The sequence below is a fragment of the Catharus ustulatus genome, chromosome 10 (genome assembly GCF_009819885.2).
Source record: "Catharus ustulatus isolate bCatUst1 chromosome 10, bCatUst1.pri.v2, whole genome shotgun sequence".
NCBI classification, from domain to species: domain Eukaryota; kingdom Metazoa; phylum Chordata; class Aves; order Passeriformes; family Turdidae; genus Catharus; species Catharus ustulatus.
This window is the reverse complement of record NC_046230.1, coordinates 26,069,211-26,091,758: the sequence shown is the minus strand read 5'-3', so window position 1 is coordinate 26,091,758 and position 22,548 is coordinate 26,069,211. Positions and strand designations below refer to the sequence as shown.

The following is a 22,548-nucleotide window of genomic DNA, read 5'->3' as shown; positions in this document are numbered from 1 at the left end:
GCACCAGGGCCATGGAACATTTCCTGGCTTGGGAAGCTCTTGGATGAGGATCTTCTAACATGAACAAAGAGCTGGAAATGTAGCATCCCTTTTGTACACAGGTTTTGATCCCCATGTAGATTCTTCTCATTCCAATATCAGTAATCTGGTGAGGTGTGAAACAATTGCACAATATAAACATTTTTTTCAAAGCTTGCAAAGCAATTAAGAAGTTGTTCAAATTTATATTGTGGGGATGTTCTCATCTGTCTATGCCAGTGATCTTTCACAGCTGCAATCATGTAAATTTATGTAGGCAAACACCAAGCCCTGCCATGTAGGGAACCGAATGTTTTTGCCATAAATGACCAAAGATCTCCCACAAAGCACCAGATTCCCTTCCCCAGCAGGTTCCCTGGCTTGGAGGGCAGAGCCTGCAGAGCCTCAGTTTGACAGAGTCAGGCAGCTCTGAAAGAACCATATAAATATCTTTAATGTATTTTCTTTAACAAACACAACCAGAACAAAGCCTTCTCCTGCAGTCCCTGTGGGCAGCTTCAGCTTCCACAGCCCGAGGGCACCCCGGCTGCCCCAGGCACTGGTGGGCACTGGTGCTCACTGGGGTCAGGCTGGAGCTGCTCTGCTGTGGGTGGGAAATGCATGGAGCTGGATCTGCTCCAAAATCTCAGTGTGACCCCAGGGGAGGTGTCCAGAGCTTTGGCTGGAGTGCAGTCCTGTGCAATGATGGAATCCTGCTGCTGCTGTCCAGGGGTGTTGGATGAAGAGAACAAACCCACAGCCTCAGAGAAGGTGCAAGGACCAAATGTTTAAATATTTTTCACCCCTAGATCTGTGTGGGCTAAAATGAAATGCAGTGGCAGAAAGGTGAAGGACTTGTTATTTCTGTTCCTATGGCTTCTTTGTAAAGTAAAATGAAGGCATTCAGCTCCAGAGCCACTGTCTGAAAGCTTCAGCAGGTACTTTAGGTCCTGGTATGTCTTCCCTGTACAATAATAAAATCAATTTAAAAAAAAGCTGATGTGAAGAATAAAGTTATAGAAGAGATTATATTTGTATAGAGCAGGTTGGTGGCTTTCAGCTGTTACCTTGGTCCAGTCAGAAATGCTTTACTGCTGTGCAGAAATCACGGGCAAACAGTTCTTTGTGGACTGAGGTGTAGCAGAGTTTTTGGGCAGCTGCATTTGTGTGTTCCCAGGTGGTTCTGTGACACTCCTGCTCCTTCTGCCCCACAACCAGGGCGGTGCTGCAGTTTGGTGAGGACCTGTTTCTGCTCAGGGGAGTCCAGAGGAGCAGGCTGGTGTGGTTGGGGTCTGTTGGAGGGTCCTGTCAGAGACCCCACCATCCTGGGGCTCCAGAATTGCTGCTCAGGCTCTCCTCGTGTTTCTGAGATCCAGCTGGGTCAGTCAGGGCATCACTGGGACAGCACAGAGAATGTTGGCACAGGCAGAGCTGGCTTTGGACAGAGGCAGCCCCTGGTGCTGAGCCCCTCTCTGTTTGCTGCTGGCTGCTGTGTGCTCTGTTTCTCTGGGACATTTGTCATCAATAACTTCCAGAAGTGCACATTATTGTAGAGACACAAACCTACACTATGTTTATACTTTCCCCAAGCGTATTTGATCTTCTGGATTTAGAAATTTCAACATCACTTGAAGCTTTCAGCTTGAGATGCAGTTTTTGATACAGCTTTTCTCTGAAGGGGAGGCAGAGGAAAAAATAAATAATGGGGTCGAGGCAGACGTTTGCAGCAGACAGCACCAGGGTGAACTCCTTGGCGTAGAACAGAGATTTTTGGGACTGGCAGGAGAAGTGGGAGCTGGTCTGGCTCATGGTGTACGGGGTCCTGCACAGGTGGTAGGGCACAAAGCAAATGACAAACACAAACATGATGGTGAATATGTTCCTGCTGGTTTTTCTCTTGGCCAGTTCTGAGTTCCTCCGGAACTTTTTGTAAGAGCTGTATATTTTTTTGGATATTGAAGTGTAAAATATGATCAGCAGAAAAAAAACAATCCAGAAAATCCCTGTGCAAACATAGGTGGTTGCTTTGTGCCACTGCCTGCCAAGCTCGCTTTTAAGACCTATACATTTTGTGGAGTAACTGTCTTTAGTGATTTCATTGGTTAAAAACATATTTGGAAATGACACAGCCATTAGTAACAGCCAAATGATTACAGAGACCACCTTGCTGTAGCTCACTGTGTGCACAAAGGAGGTGAACAGAGGCTTTACGATTTTGTAGTACCTGTCAAACCCAATGAGGCCGAAGAAGGAGATGCCAATGTACATGTTCATGTAGAACACCACTGCTGAGTACCTGCACACAAACAGGTTCAGCTCCGGGGGTGCAATTTCAGAGTCAGCCAGGATTTTGAAAGGAAACGTCAGGCTCATGAGGAGATCAGCCACAGCGATGTTCTTGAGATAGACAATGAAACTCTTGGTGCTGGGGACGTGCAGGAAGACCCAGGCTGCCAGGGCGTTGAGCGAGAGCCCCACGAGGAAGATGAGGCAGTAGAGCAGCGGGATGAAGGTCGTGGTGATCACTGTGCTGTGCGTGCAGTTGTTCCCTGAGGAGTTGCTGCTGGAGTTGAACATCTTGGGGTATCTTCATTCCTGGAAGCAGAGAGAAGAGGAGCTCAGCAGGGCGGGGTGGTGCTGGGCTTTCTGCTAATTGCTCAAAGTTTTCTGCCCTCACTGCCAAACAAACTCGGAGATTTCCACGTTCCCACACCCCAGCACTCCCAGCAGGGAATGCAGGGGATTTTCTGAGTGGGGCCATCTCCCTTTCTGGTGATGTCCCAGGGCACGTTGCTGCTTTGAACAGAGGATCCATTTGCTTCTCTGCCTGCCTTTAACCCGTTACCTCCCAGCCCAGGGCTGTCCCTTTCCTCCAGCAAGACCCCACGTGCTGTGAGCTGGTGACTCAGGAGCAATGACATGTGCTTAAGGACTGGTGGTTTTAACACTGATTTACCATGAAACATGAGTGATATGAATATTCCTGCTCAAAAGGTTCTGTTAAAGCTCCTCTTCTGTCGGACAAGTGAGAGGATACCCAGTGTATGGCAATTTATCCAAGTGTTCCCTTGCAAGGAACTCACATGTGCAGCTGGTTTAAAGCAAATGCCCAGCACACAGGAGCGTGTCTGTGTGTCAGTCTGTAATGTGGGAGCTTGGGCTGGCTCTTCAAGTCAGTCAGATTTACATTTTAAAGGATCTCCAAGAAGAAATCACATCTGCTTTTCTTTGCCAGAATGTTTGTGGGGGTGGATTATCCTCTGTGGGGAGGGCAGAACAAATATAGATATAAATATAATGCTGCTGTATTTGGCAAGTGAAACCCTAGGCAACTGGAAAATATGTGCCTTGGAGCTGGGAAAAAACCCACCTTGTCTTTTAGAGAATAAAGAATTTCCTTTTATCCCCATTCTGAGTCAGTAGCTGCTGTCTCTGGAGAAGGTTGGAGCCTGAATGCAAACTTGTAATAGCTAGAAACTGACTTTTTTTCTCAAATAGGTAAAAATGTCTCCTTTGATGCATTGTTTTCTGTGCCTCTTGCAGGTGGTGCAAAGGCTGATCAGCTCAGGTGTGCTCTGGAGCATGAGGTGGTTTGTCACCTGGGCACACCCAAAGGCTGCACTAAACCTCTGCCTGGTCCCTATCCCAGAGCAGCCACCCTGGCTTTGTGTCTCAGCCCCAGTCAGCAAGGCATTTGATTTAGTTTGGCTGGCTTTTAAAAGAAAAAGAAGGTTTGGAGAGCAGGTATTAAACATGGACAGGTGTGTCAGAGCTGGCAGGTGGTGTGGGTAGAGCTTGGGGTGATAGTGCTGAAATCAGAGGCAAATTCTGGACTAATGGCAAATGGCATTTTAATTTAAATAGTAACACAGTGTATTTAAAAACTGCTCTCTCCTGCTGTGTCCCTGTTCACTTTCTCCCTCCAGGCTGTGTCAGCAGGACCCTCTCTCTGCACATGGTACGTTGAGAACTTGTTCCTTCTCTGCTGGGTTTTGTACAGCCAAGCACCCACAGGTGGGTGTTTCTGTGCTTGGACTTGGGGGCAGGTATTCAATTGTTTGGAAGTTCATGAGGTGTGTTTTGTGCTGAGGCATCGTACAACCAAGGATTATTCCAGAACTGTGTGACTAGAGATGTGGACATCAAACCTTTGTAAAGTGCATGGTGTCTGTGCAGCACGGAGGACACCCTGTACGAATTTTACATTTGATACCAGCAGATTTATCAACTGTTTGTCACTGAGAGGGGCACAGGCCAGGCCACACTCTGTGCATCTTTCCCTGTCGTTGTCATGTCCTTACCTCCCCTCAGCTGCCTGCTGTGCTGCTCTGCTGAGGGTCCAGAGCTCTGCCCATTCCCAGGCACGGCGCCTCTGCTCCTGCTGGGACACCTGTGGGAGAGACAGAGACACGGTGCTGTGTCCTGGCAGGGTCACCGAGGGCTCCTGCAGCACAGCCCTGAGCACACGGCTCCAGATCTCTCAGGAGAGCTTCAGGAGTGGGCAGGGACAGACACGGGACAGTCGTGTTCAAACTAAACCCTGTCCCTGCACAGGTAAGGCTGGAGGCTCCTGTGCGAGCATCACAGCCCTGTGTTTCTCTGTTTTATCTTTGTGTCACCTCCTCACACTCAGCTTTATCAGTTCTTTGTGTCACCTCCTCACACTCAGCTTTTGCAGTTCTTTGTGTCACCTCCTCACACTCAGCTTTATCAGCTCTTTGAGTCACCTCCTCACCCTCGGCTCCTTTTGGAGGGTCTTGTCCTGCTGCTGTGAGTAGATCAGCACTGGCAGCAAACTCTGCCACCTTCCTGTCCCCTGCCAGCTGGGGACATGTTGGTGCCACATCGGGGAGGGGTGGCACACAGCCTCTGGTGCTGTTCTTGTCGAAATGCTTGGGCCAGCATAAAGTTCATTGGTTCTGCGTGAATAACCTCAGCTAGCTCTGCAAAACCAGAAAACTTCGCTCACCAGATGACCAAGATTGATTGGGTAAAATATAAAAATGTTCTGAACTTTCTCAGCATGCAGATCACATTTTCTTGGCGCAGTGCACAGGAAGCTGATAAACCATTACAAGTGCTCGGTCCCTGCTGGGGTCAGGCTCTGCTGCTGTCCCCTGTGACTCTTCCACAGTAACATTAAGGCTATTCTTGACTTCTGTGACTTCTGTTCACCCTGCTTTACTGAACATGAGAATAATATTTATAAGTTGTCTTATTTATATATTTATTTACCTTGAACTTACCAGAGGTCGTGTAGTTCCAAGTGCACATTTTATCTATTTATGGAAACTAATGCAGCTGTTTAATAAATATGTAATAGAGTTACTGGGCCAGGAAGTGGTGACCGTGGTCACTACTGCCAGAAATCTTTTTTGAACTGCAAAATGGAGTTAATGAGGGGAGGTGATGCTGCTGGATGGTACCTCTGGTGTTGGGAGGAAGCTGGAGAAGGAGGAAGCACAACACACACCACAACCATCGCGAGTTGTGCTGAGTGTGCTGAAAGAAGAATCTTATTTTAAGATTTTCTGTCTAATGTGGCAGGAATGCTGGTACTGCAGAGCTTGCAGTGCTGTCCGTGCTGGTGTGATCCAGTGGCAAAGCTGCTGAGGGTGTCCCTGTGGGGCAGAAGGGTGCTCAGGAGCAGCTGTGTGTGGGCAGGGGCTGCCTGAGGGAAACCTGCCCCAAACACCGAGCACGGTCAGGGCTGCTCTGACCCTTCTGTGTGTCCCCAAACACCACCCCAGCCTGGCAGCCTGGGGGTGCATGCCAGCAGACACTCAGGGTCCCTGCTGGAAGTGCTGCTCTCCTCTGGCAGGCACTGCAGCGCTGGCTGTGGAGATCTGCTGGTGCATTTGGCTTGTGGCAAGTTTGCCAAGAGACTCCAATTTTGCTATTTACTGCTCTTATTATGACTTTGTCATAGGGCAATGTCTGGGTTTTTGTCCTTAAGAGACTAAAAGTATGTAAAATACACTAATGGGCTATTTTAGCCTCTGGAAGTGGCATGTTGGGTGGGAGCCCTTGTCTGTCATAGAATGCAGGGGGGGAAATAGGATGAACGCTGGAATTGGGATGGCAGAAGGAATGGGTGGCATTCCTGTCGCAGGGGGCAGGAAGGGAGGGTCTGGTGTCGGTGTCGGGTGTGGCGGTGCCGGTGCGGGATGTGGCAGTGCGGGATTTGGCGGTGTTGGATGCGGGATGTGCAGTGCCGGTGCCAGGGACACACAGTGAGCACAGGAGAGCCAGCAGGGACACACACACAGGGCACAGGAGAGCCAGCAGGGACACACACACAGAGCACAGGAGAGCCAGCAGGGACACACACAGAGCACAGGAGAGCCAGCAGGGACACACAGAGAGCACAGGAGAGCCAGCAGGGACACACACAGAGCACAGGAGAGCCAGCAGGGACACACACAGAGCACAGGAGAGCCAGCAGGGACACACACACAGAGCACAGGAGAGCCAGCAGGGACACACACACAGAGCACAGGAGAGCCAGCAGGGACACACACACAGAGCACAGGAGAGCCAGCAGGGACACACACAGAGCACAGGAGAGCCAGCAGGGACACACACACAGAGCACAGGAGAGCCAGCAGGGACACACACAGAGCACAGGAGAGCCAGCAGGGACACACACACAGAGCACAGGAGAGCCAGCAGGGACACACAGTGAGCACAGGAGAGCCAGCAGGGACACACACACAGGGCACAGGAGAGCCAGCAGGGACACAGGGCACAGGAGAGCCAGCAGGGACACACACACACAGAGCACAGGAGAGCCAGCAGGGACAGACAGAGCACAGGAGAGCCAGCAGGGACACACAGAGCACAGGAGAGCCAGCAGGGACACACAGAGAGCACAGGAGAGCCAGCAGGGACACACACAGAGCACAGGAGAGCCAGCAGGGACACACAGAGCACAGGAGAGCCAGCAGGGACACACAGAGCACAGGAGAGCCAGCAGGGACACAGAGAGCACAGGAGAGCCAGCAGGGACACACAGAGCACAGGAGAGCCAGCAGGGACACAGAGCACAGGAGAGCCAGCAGGGACACACACAGAGCACAGGAGAGCCAGCAGGGACACACACACAGAGCACAGGAGAGCCAGCAGGGACACAGAGAGCACAGGAGAGCCAGCAGGGACACAGAGAGCACAGGAGAGCCAGCAGGGACACACACAGAGAGCACAGGAGAGCCAGCAGGGACAGAGAGCACAGGAGAGCCAGCAGGGACACACACACAGAGCACAGGAGAGCCAGCAGGGACACACACACAGCACAGGAGAGCCAGCAGGGACACACACAGAGAGCACAGGAGAGCCAGCAGGGACACACAGAGCACAGGAGAGCCAGCAGGGACACACACACAGAGCACAGGAGAGCCAGCAGGGACACACACACAGAGCACAGGAGAGCCAGCAGGGACACACAGGGCACAGGAGAGCCAGCAGGGACACAGAGCACAGGAGAGCCAGCAGGGACACACAGAGCACAGGAGAGCCAGCAGGGACACACACACAGAGCACAGGAGAGCCAGCAGGGACACACAGAGCACAGGAGAGCCAGCAGGGACACACAGAGAGCACAGGAGAGCCAGCAGGGACACACACACAGAGCACAGGAGAGCCAGCAGGGACACAGAGAGCACAGGAGAGCCAGCAGGGACACACAGAGCACAGGAGAGCCAGCAGGACACACAGACAGAGCACAGGAGAGCCAGCAGGGACACACAGAGCACAGGAGAGCCAGCAGGGACACAGAGAGCACAGGAGAGCCAGCAGGGACACACAGAGAGCACAGGAGAGCCAGCAGAGTACAGGAAAGCCAGCAGGGACACACAGAGAGCACAGGAGAGCCAGCAGGGACACACAGAGCACAGGAGAGCCAGCAGGTACACAGAACAGAAGATAAGATCCTGTATTTCCCATTAAAGCCTTGGGCTCCTTGGGGCACAGTGTCGGGACACCTCAAGGGCAGAACTGCATTTCTGTGTGGCAAAAACCACCAGTAACTCTTTCATTTCTTCTTCCTGTCCAGCAGTCTCCATGCTCTTTTGAATCAGAAATTTAACAGGTTTGTCTTCCTGTTAAGCTAAATTTTAAATTCTCTTTTTATTTCTGTTTTTAGACAAAGAGTATTCATTATTCAGCACGCTTTTAGCTGCAGAAAATTGTAGTCTGTGAAGTACCTGTGCAAACCCTGATACTCAGATGGAAACTTGGGCAATGCTTTGAGCTCTTTGCACATAGCATAATTTTAATTTCTAACTCAAATACTCATTTTTTAAAATTAAGCCTCAAATTCCCCCCACTGAGATCCTTCCTATCTCACATCAGTTATCACACTGGACTTGGGGAGTGCTGGACGTGAAAGGAAATGTTAGGTCAGCTAAGAGTAGTTTAAGAAAATAGTAATAATGATAATAACAATAACAATAGATAGTAATGAAGGAAAATACCAAGGAGAGAGATAAACCCCAAGGAAAACATGCCACTGGCAGGGCATGAGAATCTGGGAAGTCTTTGACTTGGTGCAAGCCCTGCTTATCAACCCTGATAAACCATCAGGGTTTAATCAACATGCTCATCCCAAACTCAAACACATTTCTGTACCAGCTACTGGGAGAAAATTAACTCTATCCCAGCTAAAACCAGAGCCCTGGTTTTATGGTAAAATGTTTTAAAACATTTTAATGATTGTTAGATTCATTGTCTAAAAACTAGGTTTTTAAAAGTAGTGAAATGAATCTCAAGGGAGTTTTCCCCTTTAATATTATATTTTAATAGTAGCATTTGTCATTCAAATATTTTATTTTTGTTTTCTGATGTTCTAAACTATGATTTATATTTCCTCAGTCAGAAATTAAATGTAGTCGCTTAAGAAAAATATCTTTTTAAGGCAGATGAGAGGAATACTTGCCTGTGGGTCCTCCGTCTGCCGGCACAGCTGGAGCCTGACCAGCAGTTTCTGTACCGCTTTCTGCAGTTAGTTAAAACTGCTCATTTGTGCTATTAGCTGCTGGTGCTCAGCAGAACTCGTGGATGCTCACCTTATTTGCCAATTTAAAAAGCAAAATTGCAGTGGCAGTTCCTTAAGGACAGCCGAGAGTGATCGAGAGCGTTTGCGGGACCGGTGATGGGAGGGAGGGAGGGAGGGAGGGGTGTCTCACCTGGACAGGAGCGGTGCAGAAGTGCGGGGTCCCTCTGTGCTCTGCTGTGCCCACCGAACCCTTGGGAACAGCCGGGAGCCGGTCCCGGTACCGGGATGGTTCTGTCTGCGAGGAGCCGCTCCGGGATGGTTCTGCCCGTGCGGAGCCGGTCCCGATCCCGGTGCTGCCCGTGCGGACCCGATCCCGATGCTACCCGCGTGGAGCCGGTCCCGGGATGGTTCTGCCGGTTCGGAGCCGGTCCCGGTCCCGGGATGGTTCTGCCCGTTCGGAGCCGCTCCGGGATGGTTCTGCCCGTTCGGAGCCGGTCCCGGGATGGTTCTGCCCGTTCGGAGCCGGTCCTGGTCCCGGTGCTGCCCGTGCGGACCCGATCCCGGTGCTGCTCGTTCCGAGCCGGTCCCGGTCCCGGGATGGTTCTGCCCGTTCGGAACCGCTCCGGGATGGTTCTGCCGGTTCGGAACCGGTCCCGGGATGGTTCTGCCGGTTCGGAGCCGGTCCCGGTGCTGTCCCTGGGCGCTGCCGCCGCTGCCAGCGCAGCCCTGCGGGGTTTCGGGGAGGAAGGGGAAGGGCTGGCGAGCCGGGCCGTGCCCCTGGCCAGCTGTGGCCGTGCCTCTGGCCAGCTGTGGCCGTGCCCCTGGCCAGCTGTGGCCGTGCCCCTGGCCAGCTGTGGCCGTGCCCCTGTGGCCGTGCCCCTGGCCAGCTGTGGCCGTGCCCCTGTGGCCGTGCCCTTGGTCAGCTGTGGCCGTGCCCCTGTGGCCGTGTCCGGCTGTGGCCGTGCCCCTGTCCGGCTGTGGCCGTGCCCCTGGTCAGCTGTGGCCGTGCCCCTGTCCGGCTGTGGCCGTGCCCCTGTCCAGCTGTGGCCGTGCTCCTGTGTCCGTGCCCCTGTCCGGCTGTGGCCGTGCCTCTGGCCAGCTGTGGCCGTGCTCCTGTGTCCGTGCCCCTGTCCGGCTGTGGCCGTGCCCCTGTCCAGCTGTGACCGGCTCTCAGCCTGCAGCTGGCCGGAGTCCCTCGGAGCCCGCCCTGGCAGCTCTCGGACAGGCTCAAGCAGCAGGGCTGAGCTGCCGGAGCTGGATTTTCCCGAGCTGTTCCCAGGGCTGGCCGCGACCTTGGCTGTGACGCATCCCGCCCCGGGAGCTGCGGCTGTGCCTGGGGCTTTGAACCGGAGCCACGGCTCGAGTGCTGCCTGCTGGGGCTGGGAGACGGATTCTGGGAATACTTGATGGGACTTCGGTTTCTGTTTCTCTTTTTCTTATTTTTTCTGCTGTTCTTTTAACCTTCCCGTTCTTCCCGTAAATTCTCTGGGAGGCTTCGAAATCAAAGAATTAGCGGGAATGTCTGGTAATGGAAGAGCTAATATTTCCTCTGTGGATGTAGGAAAGGAGCATATTCTGAGAGAGAGCTGAGGTTTGGGAAGGTAAATGGAGGTGTAAATGTTTATTCAGGAATTGTGAGATATGTACATTGTGTACCTTAGAGCAAGTAAACATTTCGTGCAGGACTTGAGCTGTGCTTTGCAGTGTGTCACCTAAACCCTACAGAAAATACACAATTCCCTTCTGTGAGGGTTTCTCCGTGTAGGAGAAGGGCCCAAAGGCACGGGGAAACACAAATACCTTTTCCCTGTGTGTTGCCACGTCCACATCCTTTACCTGGGGCCACTGTGAGTTACCTTGAGCCTCCAGCCCCTTCCTGCCCCCAAATTTCATTGAGTGTCTCTCTGTGCAGTAAGGGGCTGTCTTGAGAGGCAGAAGGGTCTGTACATTCCTGGCAGTTCTCTTGCCCCTCTCTCAATCCTGAGATTGAGAGATCCTGTGTCCCTGCTGGCTCTCACAGCCCAAAGCTGCAGTGCTCAATCCATGGCTTTGGGGTGATGCCTTTGGGTGCTGGTTTCATTACAATTTCAGTTCTGGTGTTGGTTTTATTGACAATTTCGCCTTCCCCTCTGGATCAGGCAGAACAAACGGTGCCCGAGGCTCCTCAGGAGCTCCCCAGAAGACACCACTCAGCCAAGCTGCTCCTCTCTTCCCATGCACCCCGTGGTCATGTCTTGGAGCAGGGATGACAGCAGGGAATCAGGTGAGGCTTTGGTTCAAAAGCTGTGGGCTATCTAAGACAGAAAGGAGCATGGGATGCCCCAAAGAAGAGTTAGTGCAGTGTTTTCCAGTGTAAGATACCAGTCTGTGATGGATTACATGCTGCAGCACAGATAATTTTTTCAGTGAGAAGTAAGCAGTTGTCCAGGGCAGAGGATTAAGGGCTCAAGGAGAGGGTGGGGTGCCTGAGCTCTGTGTACAGCTTCACCCTGCTGGAATGGCTCTGGCCAGCAGGGCAAACCAAGAGGCTGCTCTGTTATACAAACATGGGTATTTTTCCAAAATGCCAGCCAAACGCAGTGATTGAGGATCTCGAGATATGGCTGCTGCTCCTGAAGGGTTTCTGAGAGGGGTCACTGGCAGGCCCTGCACTTCACCACACGCTTCAGCTGGCTTAACAACAAACTGAGAATGGATTTTACCTTCTGCCATACGAGTCTGCTTCTTCCCCCAAAATCCAAAATTCCCTACTGCTGGTCGTTTTATGAAAGGAACCTGTCAATGTTTTGTCTGAGCTCAGGCCCTAAGAAGGGAATCCTTTTGGATCCTGCTGATGGACTTCTGTCCCATGGCTGGAGAAAGCAGAGCCAGGGAGGGGAGAACTGCTGGGGTGACAAAGACGTGGGGGTGCCCAGGTTGTTCCCGTGGCTGTGACAGCAGGGTGGGCTGGGGTGACAGGGTGGGCTGGGGTGGCAGCAGCAGGGAGGGCTGGGGTGACAGCAGGGTGGGCTGGGGTGACAACAGCAGGGTGGGCTGGGGTGACAACAGCAGGGTGGGCTGGGGTGACAGCAGGGTGGCTGGGGTGGCAGCAGAGTGGGTTGGGGTGGCAGCAGGGTGGGCTGGGGTGGCAGCAGGATGGGCTGGGGTGGCAGCAGCAGGGTGGGCTGGGGTGACAGGGTGGGCTGGGGTGGCAGCAGGGTGGGCAGGGGTGGCAGCAGGGTGGGTTGGGGTGACAGCAGGGTGGGCTGGGGTGGCAGCAGCAGGGTGGGCTGGGGTGGCAGCAGGGTGGGCTGGGGTGGCAGCAGGGTGGGTTGGGGTGACAGCAGCGGGGTGGGCTGGGGTGGCAGCAGGGTGGGCAGGGGTGACAGCAGGGTGGCTGGGGTGGCAGGGTGGCTGGGGTGGCAGCAGGGTGGCTGGGGTGGCAGCAGGGTGGGCTGGGGTGACAGCAGGGTGGGCTGGGGTGGCAGCAGGGTGGGCTGGGGTGGAAGCAGGGTGGGCTGGGGTGGCAGCAGCAGGGTGGGCTGGGGTGGCAGTAGGGTGGCTGGGGTGGCAGCAGGGTGGGCTGGGGTGGCAGCTCTGCAGTCTCTGCTGGGGCTGGTGGCTCTGGCTCGAGTTCCAGGGCAGGACCTTCCAGCACCAAACCATTGCCATGCAGAGGGGTGTCTGTGCCCAGGGCTCACCTCTGCCCTTCCAGCCCTGCTGAGAGCTGCCAGTGCTTCCAGCCCTGCTGAACGTGAGCTCATGCAGATCATGGGTATCAGCAGCCAGCCCTGGGAATTGCCAAAAGCAGGATGAACAAGACAAATATTTTACAAGGATAATCCCCCTAGAAGGCCAGCTAATTAAAAGAATATTGCAGGACTTCTAGCTGGGCTTTTACCCTGTCAGACGTGCCAGGGAATGCTGTGTGCTCGGTTTTGTTTGGTGGTGGGTGGGTGTGTGTGCCTGCTCGTGGGGCAGCCCCTGAGCTCACCACTGCACCTTGCACGTTCTGTCTTTTTGCCTTGTGGGGTGGCAAGAGAGGGGTGCTGAGGGAGGGGCTGTGCTGGACTGAATCAGGAAATGCTCCATAGGGGATTTGATTAAGGAATTTTCCTTACTGAGACAAAGCAGGCTTTCCTGCAGATGGTTCTCTTGTCTTTCAGCCGCAGACAGAACTTTTCCTAGTTGCACATTTGTACTTCAAAGACATCATTTTTGCAATTTCTCCCGTGTCTCTCCAAAGAACTGTTTTTAAAGCACCTCATTTCTGACTTCAGAATCACACATTCTGCATCTGTAACCTTTTCAGGAAATGGGGAGCTTTTGATTTCCTTTTGCGTGCAAGATAAACTCTCCTCAAAAACTGCGCAAATAACTCCTTTATCTTTTCCACTTTAATGTGGACAAAAAAGTTACCAGGTGGTGTCTCTTCTGGGGAGGGTGAGGAGGGCAAACCCATAGATCTGCCCCTGCAATTTCGTGTTGAATGCTCATCCCCAGTTAGATACAGAGTTGGGGAGTCCTTTATCCTGAGACACCGCTGTGTGCAGAGCTCAGTGGGTGGGACTGCACTCAGACCTCGTGCTGTTTGTGGGTGCATTTTACAGACTGATGTGTAGGTCGGGGTGGGTTTGCAGAGCATTTCTGGGTAACACAGACCACAGGACCTCCATCCTGTTTGGTGCCCACACCGTGGCTCCATGGCATGCTGAGTTTTGCATTTTCTTCATTTTGCATTTTATGCTTCCAGCCCTGAGCACAGCTGGGCGAGGCTGCCACGGCCACTCTGCTTATCTGTGCTTCCCCCCGCCTCATCCTGCTCGGGTGGCTGCTGGGTGATGATGCAAAGACAGTTTTAGAAATTTAGGTGGGTTTAGTTTCCTTTTTTAGGGTTCCTGTGAAGCTGCACTGGTGGAAAATCACAGGAAAGGTCATTACTGGAGAAACCACAGAAGCAGAGCACAAAATAAATGTAATAAGTCCTGCACCAGGAGTGATCTGGAGCTGGCTCTGAGTACAGGCTCAAAACACATTTCTCCCACAATAATTGTTTGGTATGAAGAGCTCTGCCTTGGCTATTCAATCAGAACATGTAAGATAGAATTACATTTGAGTTACACTGTAAAGCAAATCTTCCAGAATGTAAAAAATCCCAGATGTTAACGAATTGTTCAGTTGTTCAGGAATTGCTCCTTGCACTCTTGGGTCAGATCTGCTGTTGTACTTCCACCCAGAAAACTGTGTTTCCTCTTCAAACCGGGTCTGTGGGACTGCACAGCCCCAGTTTATGTCCATGTCTGCCCTGGTGTGACTCTGAAAGGGACTGGTCAGGGCCTGAGACTTTCTGTACAACTTCCTTGTAGCTTTTTCTTTCAAGATGAACTCTCAGAGACCAAAATTCCATGTCAAAGCTGGAAAAATTAAATGTAGTTATCTGTTGTTCGGGGATTGGGATGTTGAGGTATAATTAATTTTTAGCCCTGAGAAAATGCTTCACAAATGGCATCAAAGAGCTGAGTGTGTCCAAAGCAGTGATGGTCACAGGGCTGTCACAGACACATCCTGCCAAGGAGCGTGGGCTGCTCTGGGGGGACTGACAGTGCTGGGAGTGCATGGCCCTGTTTGCCCTTCCCACATTTCCTATGGGGCTGGGACACTTCCCAGAAACTGCTGATTGCTTTGTGCCTTTGGTCCCTGGAGAGGGGGAACTGTTCTTCAGGGTGTGCTTTGCAGGGCAGCACCCCATCCCCTGAGAGTGACTGATTTGGTCATTCCCCATCCCCTGAGTGTGGCTGATTTGGTCATCCTCCATCCATCCCCTGAGTGTGGCTGCTCTGGGTACACCCCATCCCCTGAGAGTGGCTGATTTGGGCATCCCCATCATCTGAGAGTGGCTGATTTGGTCATCCTCCATCCATCACCTGAGAGTGGCTGCTCTGAGCATTCCCCATCATCTGAGAGTGGCTGATTTGGTCATTCCCCATCCAATCCCCTGAGAGTGGCTGATTTGGTCATCCTCCATCCATCACCTGAGAGTGGCTGCTCTGAGCATTCCCCATCATCTGAGAGTGGCTGATTTGGTCATTCCCCATCCAATCCCCTGAGAGTGGCTGATTTGGTCATCCTCCATCCATCACCTGAGAGTGGCTGCTCTGAGCATTCCCCATCATCTGAGAGTGGCTGATTTGGTCATTCCCCATCCAATCCCCTGAGAGTGGCTGATTTGGTCATCCTCCATCCATCACCTGAGAGTGGCTGCTCTGAGCATTCCCCATCATCTGAGAGTGGCTGATTTGGTCATTCCCCATCCAATCCCCTGAGAGTGGCTGATTTGGTCATCCTCCATCCATCCCCTGAGTGTGGCTGCTCTGGGTACACCCCATCCCCTGGGAGTGGCTGATTTGGGCATCCCCATCACCTGAGTGTGGCTGATTTGGACATCCATCCATCCCCTGAGTGTGGCTGCTTTGGGTAACATTTTTTTGGTGGAAGGCTCTGATGAGGGATCAGCATCAGTGTCTCTCCCAGGAGGAAGCACCATGAAAATCCATCCTCTAGGCAGAAATACGTGTGCAGCCTGTCCAGAGGACACCCAGCACTCTCAGGGACGCAGGTGCCCACCTGGTTGTGTCACAGTCCCACACCCTGGCCTGCTGTCCCCTCCTTTGGTGTCCTCTGGCTGGGGACCAGCAGGGGTTTTGCCTCTGGAGAGGCTCTCTGGGCTTTGCTGGGCTTGTGTGGGAATCCCATGTGGGGAAAGGTCACTGTGGATTTACCACAGCAATCATCAGGCACAGTTTAACAAGTCTTAAACCCTTGGTGGTTTGCAGTTGTAAAAGGGAGACCAGAAGCACTCAGTGTTGATTTGCTTTAACCATGTAAGACCTTTGAGGACAGTCTTTGATCAGGAATGTCTGCACACAGAGATGATCTTCCAGTACTAAATGCTTTCATTTCATTAATTTCATTTCATTTGGTGCCTGTGAGGATTAAAGCTGTGCAAGCCAGTCCCCAGAACAGTTCTCTCAATATGGTTCTTATGTGCCTGGACTGCCTAGGGTGCAGGATGGCAGAGTTGGTCTCAGAACTTGTCTGGTGTGTGTGAACAGCTTTTTACAGAGCTGGTTGGGAAACAGGGTTTGTCTGTGGTATTTTAGCCATTTAAAGTATTTTTATTTAAAGTAGGATAAATACCCAAAGTATTCTGTCTTCCTTTCCAGAAATGTTCTCCCCTGATCATGTAAGTGGTTTCATAATACTTGCATTAATCCAAATATTATCATACTTGCATTTCAACTTCTTAATTATTCATAAACCAAAATCTAAACCTAAACCAATAGTGTTTAAAAAAAATAGAAGAAAGAAACCAGCCTTCCAGTGGAAAACTTTATGTAAGATGTTCTCATGCAGAACTTAATCTTGTTATTTGAGTGCTGCATTTTCAGGGCTTTCCTGTCAAACCCTTTTTGTTTTTGTGTATTAGAAGGAAAGTCCTTCTGTGAGTGAGGCGCTGGCTGGTGGCTGTTGCCATCTCCTGCTGGTGCAGCTGCACTGCAGCCCGGGCTGGCAGGGAGCACAGCCTGCCCAGGGCACCTGCAGCTCTGCCAGCCCGCCCTTGGGGGCTCCATTAAATGGGAATTAATGCCCAGTGAGCCCAGGACAAACTGGACATCACTGGGCTCAGTGCAAGCCCTGGGTGGGATGGAGCTGCTGGCACCACGAGGGGCACGGAGCCTGGGGTGGGCACAGAGCCTGGTGGCACAGAGCCTGGTGGCACAGAGCCTGGTGGCACAGGGCTCGGCTGAGGGTCACACTGAGGTCCCTGGGGGCTGTGCCACCTCCTCCCCTGCACCTCCTTCTCCTCCTCCCTCCTTGCACCCTGGGGAGCTGGTTGCTCCCAGTGGATCCTGTCCAGGCCAGGGGTCTGTGCTGGCTGCAGCCCCCTGAGCTCAGGGCTGTTCTCTGAGCTGAGGCAGCCTCGTGTTGGCTTCTAAACCACCCAGTGAGCCACCCTGGGCACCAGCAGAGCAGCCCCCAGCCCCAGAGTGAGCCTGGGCCCTGGGGGATGGAGCCTGAGCTGGATGTGGGTGAGCTGGCACCAACACTGAACGTGTCTGTGCGTCCCTTCAAGAGCTCTGTGCTCAGATACTCAAAGGCATTTTATTTACAGGATATACAGGCACCCCACAGGCCAGCAGCGTCCCTCAGACGTCGGTGTACTCGTGGTAGATGCGCACCTCTGACCTCCTGACGCTCTGCAGGGACCTGATGCTCTCGCTCCTGGTTCTCATGTTGGATTTCCTGAACAGCCGCCGCGAGAATGAGCGACACATGAAAAAATAAATGATTGGGTCCAGGCAGACATTGCACGCGGACAGGAACAGCGTCATTTCCTTACAGTAGTACAGGATTTTATGTGCAGAGTCATCTAAAATTTTGTCCAGATGACTGAAAGTGAAGGGTATCCGGCACAAGTGGTAGGGCAGAAAGCAGGTGAAGAACACGGCCACGACCACCCTGATGCTCTGGTTGTGCTTCCTCTTGCGGCTGGAGGAGCTGATGAACTGCTTGCTGGATTTATAGATGTACCTGGAGATGGCAATGTAGCAGCCTATCAGCACCACCAGCACCACCACGAACATGCAGGTGTTGATGTAGACGACAGCCGAGTGCCACTTGACTCCCAGGGGCGACTTGAGCTTCAGGCAGTCGTCCACGTTCCTGCGGGTGGGGTACCCGTTGGTGAGGATGAGGTTGGGCAGCGCCAGGAACGCCATCACCACCCAGACGCAGGCTGACAGCACCTTGGTGAAGGTGATGCTGTACATCCTGGAGTCCCCGAAGGGCTTCACCACCTTGAGGTAGCGGTCGATGCTGATGAGCCCCAGGAAGACGATGGTGGTGTACATGTTGGCGTAGAAGAGCACGGCGCTGTAGCGGCACAGCAGCGAGTTGAAGTGCCACGGCCCCAGCCGCGAGTCCTGGATGATCTTGAAGGGGAACGTCAGCGTCATCAGCAGGTCTGCCACCACGATGTTCTTGAGGTAAAAGATGAAGCTGGTTTTGTTCCTGATGTGGAAGAAGATCCAGACGGCCAGCCCGTTGAGCAGCAGGCTGGCCAGGAAGATGAGGAGGTAGAGCAGGGGCAGCACGATGGTGGTGAACTCGTCGCGGGCAGGGCGCCCCGCGGCGCTGCCGTTGGCCGAGCTGCTGTTGTCCGCGCTGAGCTGGCTCTCTGGGGAACAGGGGACAACAAGGGTTAAAGCTTCCACAGGCGGGACAGCTTGGAGCTGTCCTCCCTGGGCAGCCCAGGCTGTCGGGGTGAGCCGTAAATCAGGGCTGTCAGCCCTTGGCTGTCCTGACAGAACGCCACTTGTGAGCTGAGATGTTTGTCATGAGACAGAGCTCTGGAGAGACTCCTCAGGCCTATCAAAACCCTCATTTCAACTTAGTTTACTTAAATATATTTAAAAATCACAGTCTCCGGGGGATTTTAGGATTTCATATGTAAATATTTGTGGAAAGCTCATAAACTCTGCCATAAAATGGCAGTACACTTTGTTTCACGTTGTTTATGCTCTGCCCTCGGCTGGTGAGGCAAACCAGGCTGTGGGGCAGTGCTGGGCAGTGCTGAGACAGCTCCTGCTGCAGTGGCTGATTTCTATCAAATGTGGGCAGTAATCAAACAAACACTTATCAATCACTTCTATTCCCATTGTTATTTCACCTGGCAGTTTTCCATAGGACAAATTGTACCCCATCCTTTGTGCTGCTGTAGGTTTTCAGCTGAAAGGCTCTTCAGGAGTCCCACTGGCGGCCGTGGGTCTGGGATGCAGCAGGGCCTGTGCCAGGGTGATGTTCTGGGGAAAAAAAATCCAAATTAAAAGCAAAGCACAATACAAGAGCCCACGTCCTGTGCCCTGCATGGAGAGGAGCCTGTGCAAGGAGCTGCCTGTGGAATTCCCAGTGAGGGGCAGGTACTGCACAGTGGGTCTGTTCTTCATGACTCTCTTCTTGCTCATTTCAGTGATGGATGACCATGAGGGGATTTTTTTTTTTAAATCATCACTCATTTCTCGAAATAAAAAAGTTTCACCGGAAATTATGAGATATGTGCGTATAACTTCATAGTGTATCCCCCGGATTGGGGTGGAAATGAAAGTTCCTGTTCCTTTTTCATAGAAACTGGCACACAAAGAACACTGAAACCTGCAGAAAGTCGTGTGTGCCATGATGGCATCACCATGTTTGGCATTGTTCAAAGGGATTTTGGCAATACCAGTTCGTAAGGAGGTGCTCCAAATTGTTCTTTCCTCTGTCAGTATGCAAATGTAGTCAAAAACTACATTGCAAAACTTTCCTGGGATTAATTTTTTGCTCACAAGTTGTGATAGGAAAACTGGCAAAATGGTTCAGATCTCACCAAGTGCACCAGTCATGACTGCTCTGGTGGGAATGAGGAGAGGATGGAATTCCTGCAGCCCTTTGCAGATCAGAACCCTTTAGGGTTCTTGTAGGAGCCTTGTTGTGCGGCACTAGATGGCAGCAAAGCAAGTAATGGTGTGTGAAACCACCAGAAAAACCTTTAATTTGGATTTTTTAACCTTTTTATCAGTCTGGTCTTGGCTGGCACTGTTTGCTCTGACAGGCTGCCGAGGGTGCTGTAGGTGTTTTGTTTCCTGTGGGTCTGAGCAGCAGTAACCCATCATGTTTTGCTGCCGTTGAGGATTTGCAGCTCCCTTTTCTGCTCAGGAGGCACACAGATCAAAAGAGTCCGTGACTTTATGAAAAGATGCATATCTAACTCCTTATGTAAATAAGGTGCTTATTTCCATATTTTCCTGAGTTGCTTTTAAGTCTGCACAATTGCTGGCCCCTGGAAGGCTCCTTGTTCTCAGGCTCTTCAGGCAAGAGCTCTGCTCCAGCCTCAGAGAAGTCAGTGAGGGGTTGGATGTGCTGCCTGGGACTCGAGCAGAGCAGGAGGGGGCTCCTGAGTCCCTGGGGATGCTGCAGAGTCCCTGGGGCTGGGATGGAGCTGTGCAGTGACTGTACAGTGCTGGTGTCACACTGCAAGATCTCTGGATCTGTGTGGGGTGAATTGCAGTGCTGGTGTCACACTGCAGTGTCCCTGGGGATGCTGCAGGATCCCTGGGGCTGGGATGGAGCTGTGCAGTGACTGCACAGCACTGGTGTCACACTGCAGTGTCCCTGGATCTGTGTGAGGTGAATTGCACAGTGCTGATGTCACACTGCAGTGTCCCTGGGGATGCTGCAGTGTCCCTGGATCTGTGTGAGGTGAATTGCACAGTGCTGATGTCACACTGCAGTGTCCCTGGGGATGCTGCAGTGTCCCTGGATCTGTGTGAGGTGAATTGCACAGTGCTGATGTCACACTGCAGTGTCCCTGGGGATGCTGCAGTGTCCCTGGATCTGTGTGGGGTGAATTGCAGTGGTGGTGTCACACTGCAGTGTCCCTGGGGATGCTGCAGTGTCCCTGGATCTGTGTGGGGTGAATTGCAGTGCTGCTGTCACACTGCAGTGCCCCAGCTCCTGCAGAACCATTCCGTGCTGCCCCCACACAGCCCTGCTCAGTTCTGCCCAGGGTGCAGCCCTGCCACACGTGTCCCCTGGTCAGCGAAGGTGTGTCCCCTGGTCAGTGAAGGTGTGTCCCCTCTGTCAGGACACCCAGGCACTGGGGATCCCCCTGGGAGCTGTGTGCTGCTGTGCAGGCCTGCCAGGACTGAGCCTTGGCATGGATAGCTCTGTGTCCTCTCGTTCCCGATGGTTTTAGTGTTAAAATATGTCCCAAAATGGTCCCAACAAACTGTGGATTGCAAAAAGAAAGCAGCAAATTCTTCACCAGTGTAACCTGTGCCAGCTGAGCTCCGGGCTGGGTGCCCTGCCAGCACACCTGAGCTCAGCAGAGGCTCAGGGTCTGCAGGGGGAGGAGAGGCAGCACCTGAGTGCTCGCCCTCCCTGCACACCAAAGGCTCTCCCTGCTGCTGCTGCTGGGGCTCAGAGCTCTGAAGGCTTCACCAACAGGTCTGTGCAGAGCTGCAGGGCAGTGCTGCTGTGGTGGGATGCACAGCCATGGTCCTGCTCAGGCTCCAAAGGTGTTTCCAGAGTTTCCCACTGAAATCTGTCAGGCTGGGGGGCTGTGCTGGGCAGAGCACTGAGAGCAGCGTGGTGTCATTGTTTGCATGCTGGGGAGGGTGGTCAGGGGTAGAGCTGGGTGTCTGTACCCAGCTCCATCCTTTCTGACAAAACTTGCTGTATTGCAGACTCCTGGAGTAGGAGCTAATTCATTGTATGGAGGATTCAGTCTTTTTCATGTGTTTGATTGCAACAGGAGATGAGGACTGTGTTCTCTTTTGAGAGTATTTTAGGGTATTTTGTAAATGCTCACTGACTGTGTACTCCAGTTGTGGATTTTTTACTTGTCTGAATACAGCATTTTCGTGCTCAGCAGGGCTGGCTTTCCTCTCCTTGTCCATTTCTCTGGACACTTTCCTCCCAAGTTCCATCCTAGGCCACTGTCTCAGTCTGCTGTACAAATGTATTCTGCTTGGAAGGCTTTGAAGATGCACTAGGAGCTGCTCCTTTATCCAGGCAGCTTTGTGAAGCAGCATTCATTTTACTTCTTGTAGCTTCTGTACTTTGTCCGTGGTTGATGAGATAATCTCTTGCTGCTGATGTGGACAGACTGGTCTGTGTGCATGACTGATGCAACCTCAGAGAAGAAATGAAATAACAGGAGGCACGGCAGCGTTCAGTGTCAGGTGCACAGGGAGCCACTGCAGAGCTGTTCTAGTGACTGAGGCTTGAAATTGCCTTCCTGTTTAAAGACATTGTACAACCTCAAATCTAACATGTTTTCATTTTGTTTAAAACTTTTTAGAATTGGAAAACTCTCTTTGTGGCCTAGACCAGCTATTCTAGGCCATGGGGCTGCAGAGTCTTAAGTAATGTTTTTTGTTTGAGCCCATAAGTTGTTGATGTCTGCCCTGCCAGTGCCTCTGCATTCATCACCATGAGGTTGGTAAATGACAGGGTTAATGCAGCAGTAGACATGTCACATATATTAAACAGACATATATTAAACCTGCTCTAGGCTGGCTGCAATTCTGCTCTTTTCAGAACCAAATCAGAGTTGTTAGTAAAGATTTAGGGGAAAAAGCACTGGAGCAGGGTAAGAGCCTGTGTCACCCCACACCTATCCCCTGTCCCCTGAGCCTGCTGCTGTCCCCTGAGCCAGCCTGGACGTTCTGGTTTTCCCTGCCTCATCTCTTTATTTGTCTGTTGTCTCTTGCTCACCACAAGCCCGTCCCCAGCAGCCAGGGCACTGCCACCTTTCCCTTCCTTGGAGGCTTCTCTCAAAAATGGTCCATCTCCCTTTTGGTGGAGGAATATGTTGATGTGCTGGTAATGCACAGTGGAACAACCTGAAATTCCTGTTTGAATTGCTGCCTGCATCACTGAGTTGCTCCTTGTGCTTTGTGTCTAATGGTTCTGGTGTTCCTGTAGCATCCTGTGCTGGCCCTGCCTGGGCTGGGCTG

General features: G+C 52.3%; 2 protein-coding genes across 2 annotated transcripts; both read right to left on the bottom strand.

Moving 5' to 3' along the window:
• Positions 1 to 114: 114 nt before the first annotated feature.
• On the bottom strand, positions 115 to 9,262 carry P2RY14 (purinergic receptor P2Y14). The gene is made up of 3 exons (XM_033068798.1): positions 9,201 to 9,262; positions 4,320 to 4,408; positions 115 to 2,613 (listed from the first exon to the last, which is right to left on the bottom strand). The coding sequence occupies exon 3, from the start codon at positions 2,593 to 2,595 to the stop codon at positions 1,582 to 1,584; it is 1,014 nt and encodes a 337-aa protein (XP_032924689.1). The 5' UTR covers positions 2,596 to 2,613; positions 4,320 to 4,408; positions 9,201 to 9,262; the 3' UTR covers positions 115 to 1,581.
• A 7,934-nt stretch (positions 9,263 to 17,196) lies between these two features.
• GPR87 (G protein-coupled receptor 87) lies at positions 17,197 to 18,753 on the bottom strand. Its single transcript, XM_033069119.1, has 2 exons — positions 18,720 to 18,753; positions 17,197 to 18,227 (listed from the first exon to the last, which is right to left on the bottom strand). The coding sequence occupies exons 1-2, from the start codon at positions 18,751 to 18,753 to the stop codon at positions 17,197 to 17,199; spliced, it is 1,065 nt and encodes a 354-aa protein (XP_032925010.1).
• Between the last annotated feature and the right edge of the window lie 3,795 nt (positions 18,754 to 22,548).